General features: G+C 39.2%; 1 protein-coding gene across 4 annotated transcripts in view; it reads right to left on the bottom strand.

Annotated features, from left to right (window-relative positions):
• Positions 1–12,333, bottom strand: part of Cenpe (centromere protein E) — a 58,667-nt gene that overhangs the window by 29,235 nt on the left and 17,099 nt on the right. For 2 of the 4 annotated variants that reach the window (XM_063282221.1, NM_001421086.1), the window contains exons 15-28: positions 11,550–11,638; positions 9,656–9,823; positions 9,004–9,078; positions 8,679–8,798; positions 7,800–7,922; positions 7,551–7,707; positions 7,144–7,298; positions 5,074–5,325; positions 4,652–4,924; positions 4,382–4,537; positions 3,401–3,601; positions 2,201–2,359; positions 961–1,251; positions 671–826 (exon numbers count right to left, since the gene is read on the bottom strand). In XM_063282221.1, the coding sequence (XP_063138291.1) occupies positions 671–826; positions 961–1,251; positions 2,201–2,359; positions 3,401–3,601; positions 4,382–4,537; positions 4,652–4,924; positions 5,074–5,325; positions 7,144–7,298; positions 7,551–7,707; positions 7,800–7,922; positions 8,679–8,798; positions 9,004–9,078; positions 9,656–9,823; positions 11,550–11,638 (2,375 nt within the window). The remainder of the gene's footprint in view (positions 1–670; positions 827–960; positions 1,252–2,200; positions 2,360–3,400; positions 3,602–4,381; positions 4,538–4,651; positions 4,925–5,073; positions 5,326–7,143; positions 7,299–7,550; positions 7,708–7,799; positions 7,923–8,678; positions 8,799–9,003; positions 9,079–9,655; positions 9,824–11,549; positions 11,639–12,333) is intronic. The other 2 variants (XM_006233351.4, XM_039103858.2) reach the window with 2 other exon arrangements.

Raw genomic sequence — 12,333 nt, 5'->3', positions numbered from 1 at the left:
ACGCAGTACATACGGCATACCATATACATATCTCCAAATGCTGCCTTCCAAGCTTTCTGTGTGCACACTGATCCCCATTGCTTTCTGTGTGTGCACACTGATCCCCATTGCTTTCTGTGCGCACACTGATCCCCATTTATCCTGGTTGCTAGCAGAACCACGTAACTGCGTGTTTCTACAGGCACTACATTAGAATCGAGGAACTGCTTAAACACACTGAGAAAAAGAATCATTTTATTATACAAGTGTCAATGCTTGGCAGCAAGTAGTTTTTAAAACTGTACTGGCCCAGTTACCCCAATACGATCTTTCTCACAGCATTTACAGTTACCTCATGGTGTTTTATTCATCTGACTGCTCACTTACTGCTATTTCCTTCTACACCCAATATGAATCCTTGTCCCTCTCTTACCACCCCTTCTCCTTCTTGAGACAGGTCTTCCATAGCTCAGGTGAGTCTCAAACTTTCTGTGGAGTCCAGGCTGGTCTTGAACTCCCGATTCTCCTGCTTTACCCCCAAGCTCTGAGAGTGTAGGTTGCACCAGCTCAGAATGTGTCTGCCACAGTAGAGAGCCACCAGATTCTTACCCACTGAATAAACGGTAACTATGTATTTTCCTCAAGGGAGAAAGAAGACGGAAGTGGTGAAGGCCGCGAAGCCAGGACATACCTCTCCTTGTGATGCAGGGTTGGTTTTTCCTGTGTCCTGGGTGCTTGATGCTTGAGCTTCTTTTTCAGAAATGCTTCCTCTTAGCTCTTTGATGATTTCTTGGTATTCTTTTAGATTTGCATGGGCAATGTTTAGTTGTTCTTTTGTTTGTAGGCCCTAGGTCAGTAAGTGAAATTTAAAGAATTTTATAGCATTCACCCAATACTACGTCCCTCTTTCCAGTTGAATACATTAGAATTGAATACTAAAGAAACATTTAACAGATAAAGAAATGCTATGATATGACTTACCGCAGATTCCATTTCTCTTGCGTATTCTTTAAGTTGCTTTTTCTCTATTTCAAATGACTCCTGTAATTCTTTTAGATCGTTTCTTTCCTTGGTGATAGACTCCATCTTCTCATAATTTTCATGAAGTTTCTGAGCTAACTCCAGTCTCTCTGTTTCCACACGTTCCAACGCCAATGCTTGGTTCCTGAATTCATTCTGTAAGTTCTCCAAGTCAGTCACCTTTGCCTGCATCTCACTCATAGCTTCTTGTATACTAACAAGTTGCTGCTGTGTCTCTTGGAGTTTCTGGTTCTTAGGGGGTACAATTTTTTTGAAATTATCATGTTGCTAAATTTTTATGTAACATTAACCGAGCATTGTCTACTTCAATGGAGATGGATAAGCAGCACTGGATGTAAACTTGCCCTTAGACAGAATGGGCTAAACCATTCAAGACTACGTAGAAACTCAGAATGTGAACCTGTTTGGAGACGGGACTTTACGGATATAATCAGACTGAGTAGTGAGGCTAGACTATTCTGGATCACAGTGGAGTCGTAGATTCCAGGACGGCTTGGTGATACCAGACACCAGTCAAAACAAAAAAGGGGCCCTTCCCTAAGCCATCAAAACAAAACACCAAAAAAACCCACCACTGACATTTCAACTTTTAAACTCAGATTCTGGGAGCTGAGGCCAGTTTGGTCTGCATAATAAGTTCCAGGACAGCCAGAGCTACATAGTAAGACCCTATCTCAAAGAACAAATACACAGCAAACAAACAAACAAAAGAGAGTGGTGACAAAATGCATTTCTGTCATGTAAGCTACTTTATGGTAATTCTGGTATTATTTTGGAAACTTACATAGTTTGATCAATGAATCAAGGTGTAATGAAAAAATTAAACTAAAAAGTCAAGAGACTAGTTAAGTATACATACACAGATTCCTAACAAGCACAAGTGATGTAAGTAAATAAATAATATACACATACCATCTGTTTATTTAGAGACAGAGTCTCAGTCTACAGCTCAGGCTGGCTTAGAACACAGTAGGAAGCCCAGGCTGGTATCACACGTAGAGATTCCCTTGCTTAGCTGCCAAACTGAGGCACCATGCCTAGCTTCCCATTATATATCTATCTATCTCAAACTGTTAGCATTGATCCTGCTCCACTTTGGAGGTATTTAAGATTAAAGGAATAAAAATTTATTAGCAAAATGTGTAGTCGGAACAAGTAGGAGACAGCATGGGAAGTTTACCTTTTCCTTTAACTTTTCTTCTATTTCTGCCAATCTCTCATGTGCCCTGGAGAGCTCTTCACTCTTCTCTGTGACATGATCCTTTTCCTGTGCAGCTATCTCTTGTTGCCTTTTAAGTTCATCTCTAAGAATTCTCAACTCTTCCTGGTTTTCCACACTCTAGAGTTTTTAAAAAAAGTCCTAGATTAGAATTTATAATATTACCTTACCTTTGGTAAATCAGAAACACTCAGAAATTACTTTTGGCTCAAAATGAAGAAATCCAAGTATAAGTACATAGCAAAAGACAACCGTAAAGATATATTAGTCTGCTTTCAGTGGCCAAAGAGACTACAGTCACATTTTTTTCTGATGCTTTTATGATGGGATTCAACCACCAATCAATGGTCAGTGAGCTCAAAATGGTTCCCATTCTTTTCTGACAGATATGGGTTAATTCATTAAGATCATACAGCAACATGCTTGTATATGAAGGTCAACAAAACGAACCAAATCAGAGAATATACTTTGTGTTTGCATGTAAATTTTCATTCAGTTTGTTGATAAACCAGACAATTCTAGAAAATTAAAATAGCACAAAGTGTCAGGTGCACTGGATCCACAGTGAATTTCCAATACAGACCCATACAGATTATAGGGAGTTCTAACAGATAAAAAAACTGAGCCAGTATGGGAATACTGGTAAACATCAATGATTTAAAACAGAATTAAGAGCTACAATAGTAAAAGAGAAACATTCAGGAACATATTTAACAAAGTGTATGTAATACCTATCAACTGTAACACAACATTAAGAGAATAAATAAACCATTAAGGATGGTCAGTGGTGGTCAGCTTATGAAACATGTTCAACATCTTTTATTACGAGGGAAAGGTGCAGTAAAATAGGTGCATTAGCCAAAGAATGGCTAAAATTGAAAGTGTGAATAAATATAAAGTGTTGGTAAGGAGAGCAACCAGAATTCTATTTGTGGACTGGAATATAAAGTGGTAGAATTGGTCTGGAAATCAATCTGTCAAGTTATTACCAGGTTAACACATAACACCTAGTAGGTCTACTTAGGCAGAGACATTTGTCAAAAGTCACATAGCCATATACTTCCATGAATTATTGCATACAGATTATACCCGAATAAAGTTGCTACAATCTAAAATAAACAGATAAAAATACATGGTCAACTGTAGAGCGCTAGATCCTACCATTTCAATATTTTCCTTTAGGTCCATCTTCAATTGTTCCTTTTCTGCTATAATACTTTCCAGTGTCTGCTGCAGTCTGCTATTCTCCTGCAGTAGAGAGTCAATTTTCCTCTGTTCCTCAGTTTCCCCATGATCCTCACCACTCCCAACCACTGTGTGGGCACTTTCAGCCAGCAGATTCTCTTCATCTATGCCATCCAGCTGAAACAGAAATGCATTGAAGAATTTACGTAGTTAATAACTACTTTAATATCAGTAAAGTATCCATCACTTAAATTCTGTACAAAGTACTGGTCTCAAATCAACACACTGACTCTGTTCTGTAACCACAGGGAGTGGGCATTGTTATTATCCCTATTTGGTAACAATGGGACTTACATTTGACAGAGGTAAATTCATTTATGTAAGATCATGCAGAGAGCACACAGTTAGCTCTGGCTCCAGTCCTGGTACTTTTAGACCTGTTCACTGGCCAGAGCTGCCTAGGTGGCAGTTCACATTGCAGTTTTCATGTATGTGAGGTTAAACCGACTCTGTGTACATTCATTTGTTCAAACTGATTAATCAATACATATACCTTTCTTGTCTATGTATCTTCCTTAAATGTTTTCCAAGTTATATGATAGTATTTTGTGCTACAAAAGGGGTATTAAAGACATCATTTACTTTACTGAGCATTGGTGGTTGAATAAGAAAAAAGTGATTTGTTCCAAGGTCGGAAATGTGGGCCCTACAATCAGTGAGCTGATTAAGAGTGGAGCAGAGCCGAGGCACTCACCTCTCTTTGATTCCTGACTGGGAATATGATGAGACCTCACAATTGTGTGGCCATAACTTCCCTGACATGGTGGATTATACCTTTTACACCAGGAAGCAACATAATAGATCTTTCCTTAAACTGTTTTGTTACATATTTTGTGACAGCAACAAGAAAGTGACTTAAGTAGTACATGTGTTAGAAAGCAGCTGTTTGTTCTTTACCTTTTGCTCAACTTCATCGCTAGATCCTTCCCTGCCCTTTATAGGCAAATGATCCGACATTTCCTCAGTAGCTTTCATTTTCAGCATGTTAATTGTTTCTTGGTGTTGTTTCAAAGACTCAAGAGCATTTAGTAACTGTTCTTGGGTATCTATGTTCTTTGTAAGAGACAAAGGAAACCATTTCATTAGAATGTGAAGCACACCCATTTTACAGTTACTACTTGATAATACTAAGGAGACTTCCTGCAGTTCTCACCCACTGGACCTTACCATGTTCACAGTGTCCTGGATGTCACTTCTGAGTTGGTCCCTCTCAGTTTGCAGGCTCTCCTGGAGCTGCTTTAGGTCGTTCTTTTCTTGGGTTAAAGCTCTTACTTCCTCCAAGGTTTGCTGCAGCTTCTCGGTGAGCAGATTTTTCTCCTTCTCTGCAGACTGCAGACTGGAATCTCTCCTTTCTAACTTTTCTCTCAGTTCCTCCATTTGATTTAGCATTTCTTGACCCTCAGCTGTTTTCTGTGCGAGCTCTTGAGTCTTCTGAGAAAGCTTTTAAGAAAATGTGTGACAGAGTAAAGGTTAATGCTGTATCAGAGACAGACACGCACATATGTAGACAGAACTTGAAAAAACAAAAGCCCACTCCCCGTATCCAAACTTAAAGCCAGGCTTTCTGTTTCTTTGGAGAGTGTCCCTACCTCCTGCTTCACCCTCTCACTCTCCTCCAGGACCTCCTCTTGTCTGTGCTTGAGCTCCACGTGTAGGCTTTTCAGTGCTTGGCACTCCTCATCGCTGCTCCTCTGGCTCAGCTGGGAAGCTGCAAGGTCATCTTTCGTGTTTCCAATTTCCTCAAGTAAACCTTGAATTCTACTGTCTTTATGAGCCATTTCAGAAAACAGTTTTTCTCTTTCTGTTGTTATTACACAGAGCTCTTCGGATTTCTCATGAAGCTAGGGAAGAGAAGTAAACTTTAGGGCTGTTACCAATATGATAGGTGCCCTGAAGCAAGTTTCAGGATAGTTTTACAGTAAGTGGAGATTTGCTTGAGGAACGGTGGCTTTTTTATTTGCAGCTCTGAGGATGAAACTCAGAGCACTGCACACTGGGCACGCATGCAATGGTTCAGCTCTGTCTACAGCAGACGGCACTGGTCTTGTCGGGGACTCTTCACTTAGCCTCCTTAAACCATCTTTATTGCCTCTTTCTTTCATGGCTTTTGGTTCCAATTAAAAAATGAATACATGAAGAAAACATCAGTAAAAACAGCTGAGTTTATCAGGAAACTCTTTCCTTAGCTATCCTTTCAAAGTTCGTTCTTTGAGACAGGGATTCTCTGTATAGCCTTGGGTGTCCTGGAACTTACTCTATAGACCAGACTGGCCTTGAAACCACAAAAACCTGCTTGTCTGTGCCTCCTCAGTGCTGGGAATTGAGTTGTGCATCACCACCACATTTTCTAATATGACCATGTAGCAGGCACTTTATGGTTTTCCTCAACATCTGATTTACTCCTCCCAACAAGCTACTGACTGCAATAAATTTATATGGATAAACTATGCTTTTAAAAATTATTTAAGAAGCATCATTTACATAATTAAATAATTCACAATATATTTATGGGTAGTTTAGTCACTTTGAAAGGGAAAGATGAGAGAAATGGGAAGACAGCCACAGCAGAGGTTGGCTGCTGGCCGAGGAGGCAGGTCTGTACTGCAGGGACCAGCTTGATGACTGTTGCTTTAACATTTATGTAAGGCAGTGGTTTGCAACCTCTCCTAATTCTGGGACCCTGTAATATAGCTCCTCATGTGTGGATACCCTTCCAACCATAAAATTCTTTTTGTTTCTACTGCATAAATGTAATTTTGTTACCATTAAGAATCATAATGCACATATGTAACATGCAGATTGTTTACATGACTCCTGTGAAAGGGCTGGCTGACCCCCGAAGGGTCTCAGCACTTATAGGATAAACAATGTTTGCAAATCACTTAGCAAGATGTTTGCTATATAAAGCACTCAAATCCTTGGCATTTTCATTTCTTTTAAAAAAGAAATGAGAAAGAGATTGACAGTCTATGCATTTGCGGGCTCATTTACTGACCCGGAAAACTTGTCGTGTCTCCAAAAACTGTCACTGTTAACTGTCAACTTGCTATTTTTTGAGATTTATTTATTTTTATTATGTGTTTGGGTGTTTACCCTGCATGTATGTCTATGCACTGTGTACATGCAGTGTCCATGCAAAGTCAGAAAAAGGCTTCAAATCCTCTTGGAACTGCAGTTGGCAGGAGTCATTAGTTGTAATGTCACACTGACAACTTAACAATCTCTCCATCCCTTCCTTTCTGGTGTTCCCAAAGCCTTAGGAGGGCAGAGAAAACATGGCCCCTGTACAGCTAAGCATGTCAAGACATCTGTTTATTTGCAGTCATAGTGATGCCATGTAAACCCACTTCAGTCTCTTGAATGCTGAGGTCACGGGCATGAAGGTATCTCCAGGTACTTTCTTATATTCTAAATTCTTGTTTCTTTAGCACAGTGATATGACTAGTACCAAGAAATGGGGGAAAGACTAAACTAAGCTGTGTAAATATTATCCGAAGGCCAAACATAGCTGCTGCATGGATTATATCATGAAGCACTTTGTTAAATAAACCTTGAAAACTTTGCTTTTCTCTCACGTTCCATAAGAGTAGTGAGAGCATGAATTCCACTTCTTCCCACCACAGAATCACTTGTTTACAACGTCTCTCTTGTATGCTTACCTCTCTCCTCAGCGTCTCCACCTCAGATGGTAAAGATTTCAACTCTGACAGCAAGTGAACTTCTTTTTGCAAAGTTTCTTTCTCTTCAACTTCTTTATTTAGTTCTTTTTGGAGATCAGTAATTCTTTTCTCCAATTCCAAATTAGACAATAAACCTATGTTGACAAAAGTGACCTAATTTTTAAAAGATTTTACACCACTTTTCGCAAGTCATGTCTACTGTGTTTGAAAAATATTTTTAAACCCTATTATGGTGGCTATAGAAATTTTTGTGAACAGTGACACCAATGATATTTTAACTGAACATTAAACTCAGAACTTAGCAATCACTTAATTTTGGGAAACGTTCTCAATTCCTTTATGTAAGTTTTTAGGCCGGTGTACAGATGTGTGAACTTGTGTAATACCTTTGCCGTCTACCAAGGCGCTGAGTTTGGATATCTCTTGAAAAGCCAGCTGTAACTCCTTCTCCAGGTCAGCCTGCACTTGCTTTTTCGCCTCCAGCTGGCGCTGATACATCTGAATGCCATTTTCCATCTGCTTACAAGAATCTGAAAGCTCATTCTGTTGGAGAACATTGAAAATTGGCGACATTGTACTGATCTACTGTACTAAGTACTATAATGCGACCATCACAAAGTCTGAAAGCTACCCACAATCCTCTCCTTCAGCTCCAGGTTCTCACTTCTAAGGAAGGCGGACTCCCTCTTGGCGTCCAGGGCCACTGTGTCCAGATCAGACAGAGTGCGCATTGCCTGTTTCAGGTCTTCAGTGGCTTCCTAGGCAGACAACAAAAGGGATACTTAGGAGACCCAAGTTTGAAAGATTTGGAAAATACTTTGGAGAACACATACACGTGTTATTCCTAGATGATCAAAAGGTAAAACTATGCTACTAATCAAACAAATGAAATTAGGATAAGAAATTCTGGACATACTTTCTATATCGGAACAGAGTATCTAGACATATTATTTAAAAAGCTGGTTAGTGTCAATTAAAAAACTTATGACAGGTATGGTAGCACATGCCTTTAATTCCAGACCTTTGGAGACAGAGGCAAGTGGATGTCTGTGAGTTACAAGGAGACCTATCCAACATACTGAATTTCAAGCCAGCCAGAGCTATACAGGGAGATTCTGTTTCAAACCAACCATCCAACCAACCAACCAACCAACCAACCAACCAACCAACCAACCACCCACCCACCCACCCACCCACCCACCTACCTAACTCACCTACCTCCCAACCAGTCAACTGACCCACCCACCAATCAACAAATCAACCAATCAACCCACTCACCAACCTAGAGGAGAAAAACTAAAACTACTCAAGCAACTACTTCCTTCAAGTCTTGTGGTAAAATGTAGATGACATTTATCACTGAACAAAATTATGCTCATATTAAATGTATTTAAATTGATTATAATCTAGCCTGGTACACAGCTGGGTCAAAAATATAACCATTTCCTGGGATGGTTTTAATAATATAGTAGAAGTGGACAGCCAATCACACAACAGAAGCCAACCAGACTTACCGATGAGTATGACAGGTCTGTCTTTGTCGTTTCTGACTTCTGGGCGTCTATGTATCTCTGCAGCTCCTTAATCTGGTCCTCTTTCTCTTTAAGAAGCTCCACTTTTGAACTCAGTTCGTTCTAAAAGAACCAAAGAATAGTGCAGCTCAATTTAGTATGTGATTTGAATTTAGAATGACAAAAAATTCTTGTACTTAAAAATTTAAATTGATCAAAATTACTAATATTTAAAAAATAACTGCTCTCTTCTCTGTAGTCATGTTTAATTACATGCATTTTTTAAGTTGTAATCACTTATAAGAGAAATACTAAGATAAATGTTTACCTCAAGATCTTGATTATATTCTTCTGCATGTTTAATTAAATTCTTTAAGTTGGAAACTTCATGCATTAGTTGTAGCTGTGAGAGCAGATGGACAGGAAACAGCAAACCAATTTTTAATACAGAAAAGAAAAAAAAAGACAGAGAAAAGGAAAACCAAAGAAAGCATTTTTTTTTACTGTGTTAGAAACACCCAGCATAAAAGAGATTGGGAGATTAACTGTTCAAACTACTGTAACAGGGCACCTCTTAAGTTTGGTTCATAGCACCCCCTATAGTCAGACAGCTCACAGCCATTTGCATCAGCAGCTCTACTAGACCTGATGCCTCTGTGGGCAGCCGCACTCATAACATGTATGTACCTAATTAACACACTCTGACACATACCCAACTACATGTTAACATGTAAGATATTAAAAATCCAAGAAGCACTATCTAAACAAATCCAAACTCACAGAAACAAGTTACAAAGTGTAACAAAAAACAAATCTGGCTATTTTAAAAAGAACTTAAATTAATTACTTCTTGTTCAAACTCTCTAAGTTGTGTATACACACGAAAAACAGCAATACCTCAATCTTAGAAATCAGTGGCTTATAAGAATACTTTTGACAAACATATTTTGTTTTAAGTTCAGTATTTATATTTTTCTTACCTCTTGATCTTTTTCTTCTCTTTGTTCTAGAAACTCAAATTCCTCTAACTCATTTTTTTCTTTTAATTTCAATTTCAAGTCTTCATTTTCTCTTCTTAGCTGTTCATAGTCTAATACTAGATTATTATATTGAGTATTAAGTGAGGTCAACTCACTTTCTAAGTTTTCCTATAACAAATATAAACAAATTTCCAATCAGAGAAAATGCAGATATATCTTTTAATTGCTTACTTAACAAAAATGTAGATTAACTGAAAATCAACTCAAATTTGACTAGTTGATATAGACCATTCTCTTCTTCAACATCTGTGTAATTTCCCTAACTTGAAACAGGTAGATTAACTGAAGATCATTAAGTAATAAATCTCTGTGTCAGACAGGGAAAGGCCAATTAACTGTGAAAACATAAAGGAACCCCGAGAAGTCCACCTGATCCTGACACCAACCCTACATTCGCCCGCTTGTCTGACTTGTTTCTAAGAGGACTGGAAAAGAAACAGAATCAACATGAACTAAGTTCTAAGCTCCTAATGGTTCCCGTGGTTTACCCCTAGAGAAGCCATTTCTATATTCTATGCTACTTTGAGAAAAACTATAACAGGGAAAATAGCTTAAAATAAGACTTTTAGGTTTTTTTTTGTTGTTGTTGTTGTTGTTTTTGTTATTTTTCTTGAGTCACTTTTTAAAAATTTAACTTAAAGGTATCTGAGTACATTGCCAGCACGTATGTAAGTGCATGGCGAATGTGCCTGTGGGGGTCAGGTTGACTCCCTGCCATGTAGATGCTGGAACTGAACCTGGGTCCTCCGCAAGAACAGCCAGTGCTGCTAACCTCTGAGTCATCTCTCCAGACGCTCAACATGGAACAAATCCTCCAATGTGTGAGAAACAGATTCTCTGCTGTGGTAGTCAGCAAATTAGTAGTTGCCAGAACTACAGGAAGCACTGATGATGTATCCGATATAAAAGCAAAAACTCCTTTACTACACACATTTAGACAACTTTACTGTATACCTGAGAATCTTGTCACTTTCAAATCTGTCTTACCCTCAAGAAATTTCTCAAAATATAGAACTTAAAATGATTTACAGATCCTAAGATTTAATGGTAGGAGTTATAAGTAGGTTTCCACCTAGTATGTTAGCCCACACTGCTTTACAGAATACTTACTCTATCTCTAGACCTCTCACAGCTGTCAATCAGACATAAATGATAACAGTCTTCCCTATAATCAAATTTGTCTCTGATATTAAGTCAGGCTGGGTCAACAGTGAAAGAGTTCTGACCAGGTGTGAGCTCAGATGAACTAATACTCTGGTATGAATGCCAAGAACATGTCAATAGCAGCTGTGATCACAGATCACTGTATGAATTAGAAAGTTAGCTGGAATTTGTATATCACTGTTAGATAACAGCAAATCTAGCAAGAAGTCTGCACGAGTGGCTGAAGAGATGGTTCACTAAGAATACTCTTCCAGTGATCCCGGACTCTGTTCCCAACACTCAAATGGCAACTTAAGACCACCTGTAATTCTGGTTCCAGAGGATGTAAGGTCCTCTGCTGAGTCTGCAGGCACCAGACTTGCCATGTACACATATACACATGGAGGCAAAGCATGCACACATGTAAAATAAAATTCTTACAAAAGAAAAAAAAACCCAAACAATGCAAGCGTAAGGACAGACAGATGCTCTACAGACTGTATGACGTCACCTCACTGAGGAGGACAGACAGACACTACGGACTGTATGACGTCACCTCACTGAGGAGGACAGACAGACACTCTGGACTGTATGACGTTACCTCACTGTGGAGGACAGACAGACACTACGGACTGTATGACGTCACCTCACTGAGGAGGACAGACAGACACTCTGGACTGTATGATGTTACCTCACTGAGGAGGGCTGTTGCTGAGCTCCACTCTGCCTCAGCCAATGGCTCGAGTGTGTTATCGAACACTTCAGACTCCCAGGACAGTGCTGAAGTAGGAAAGAGATGCACGTCAGGAATATATTTACTATAAGTTCTGCTAGAAATGAGTAATAAAGAATTCTGACCAGACCTAAGCTCAAGTTGACTTATACTCAGGTATAAATGCCGAGAACATGTTAACAGCAGATGTGATCACGAATCACATTATTGTATGAATTAAGAAAGTTAGCTGGAATTTGTGATAAAATAAAGATCTTTGAAACAATATAGATAAAAATGACAAATCCTCATCTGAGATTTGACCATTGTCAGTAGGTAAGCATGTCCCTGAAGATGATAGTCCCAATGCTGGAGATACATAACTGATATAACAGTCTGAGGACCAGAACGAGTTTAGCTGGGTGTTAGGCAGACGCTACCATTTTAACTGAACCCAAGAGCAAAACGAACCCCAAGCCCCTGACTTGTACGCGTAAACCACAGTACGTTATTCTGTTCCTGACAGGGTCTTACCATACCTCAGCCTAGCTTTGAACCTCCTGTCTCAGTCTCTCACGTGCTGCTATTATAAACTGAAGGCACTGCACCTGACTTACAGTGCATCATTTTTAAGAGATTTAGGACTAACAGAATCCTACGAATGTTCATCGTTGCAGCCACATCTGACATATACACCTTACTGAACCAGTGTCTATTGGTGACACAGGCGTCTCTATGGAGACAAACCTGTGGTCTCACGGAG

Source organism: Rattus norvegicus, chromosome 2 (assembly GCF_036323735.1).
Source record: "Rattus norvegicus strain BN/NHsdMcwi chromosome 2, GRCr8, whole genome shotgun sequence".
NCBI lineage: Eukaryota > Metazoa > Chordata > Mammalia > Rodentia > Muridae > Rattus > Rattus norvegicus.
Note: the sequence above shows the minus strand (reverse complement) of the source record. Positions and strands in the feature narration are given on the sequence as shown.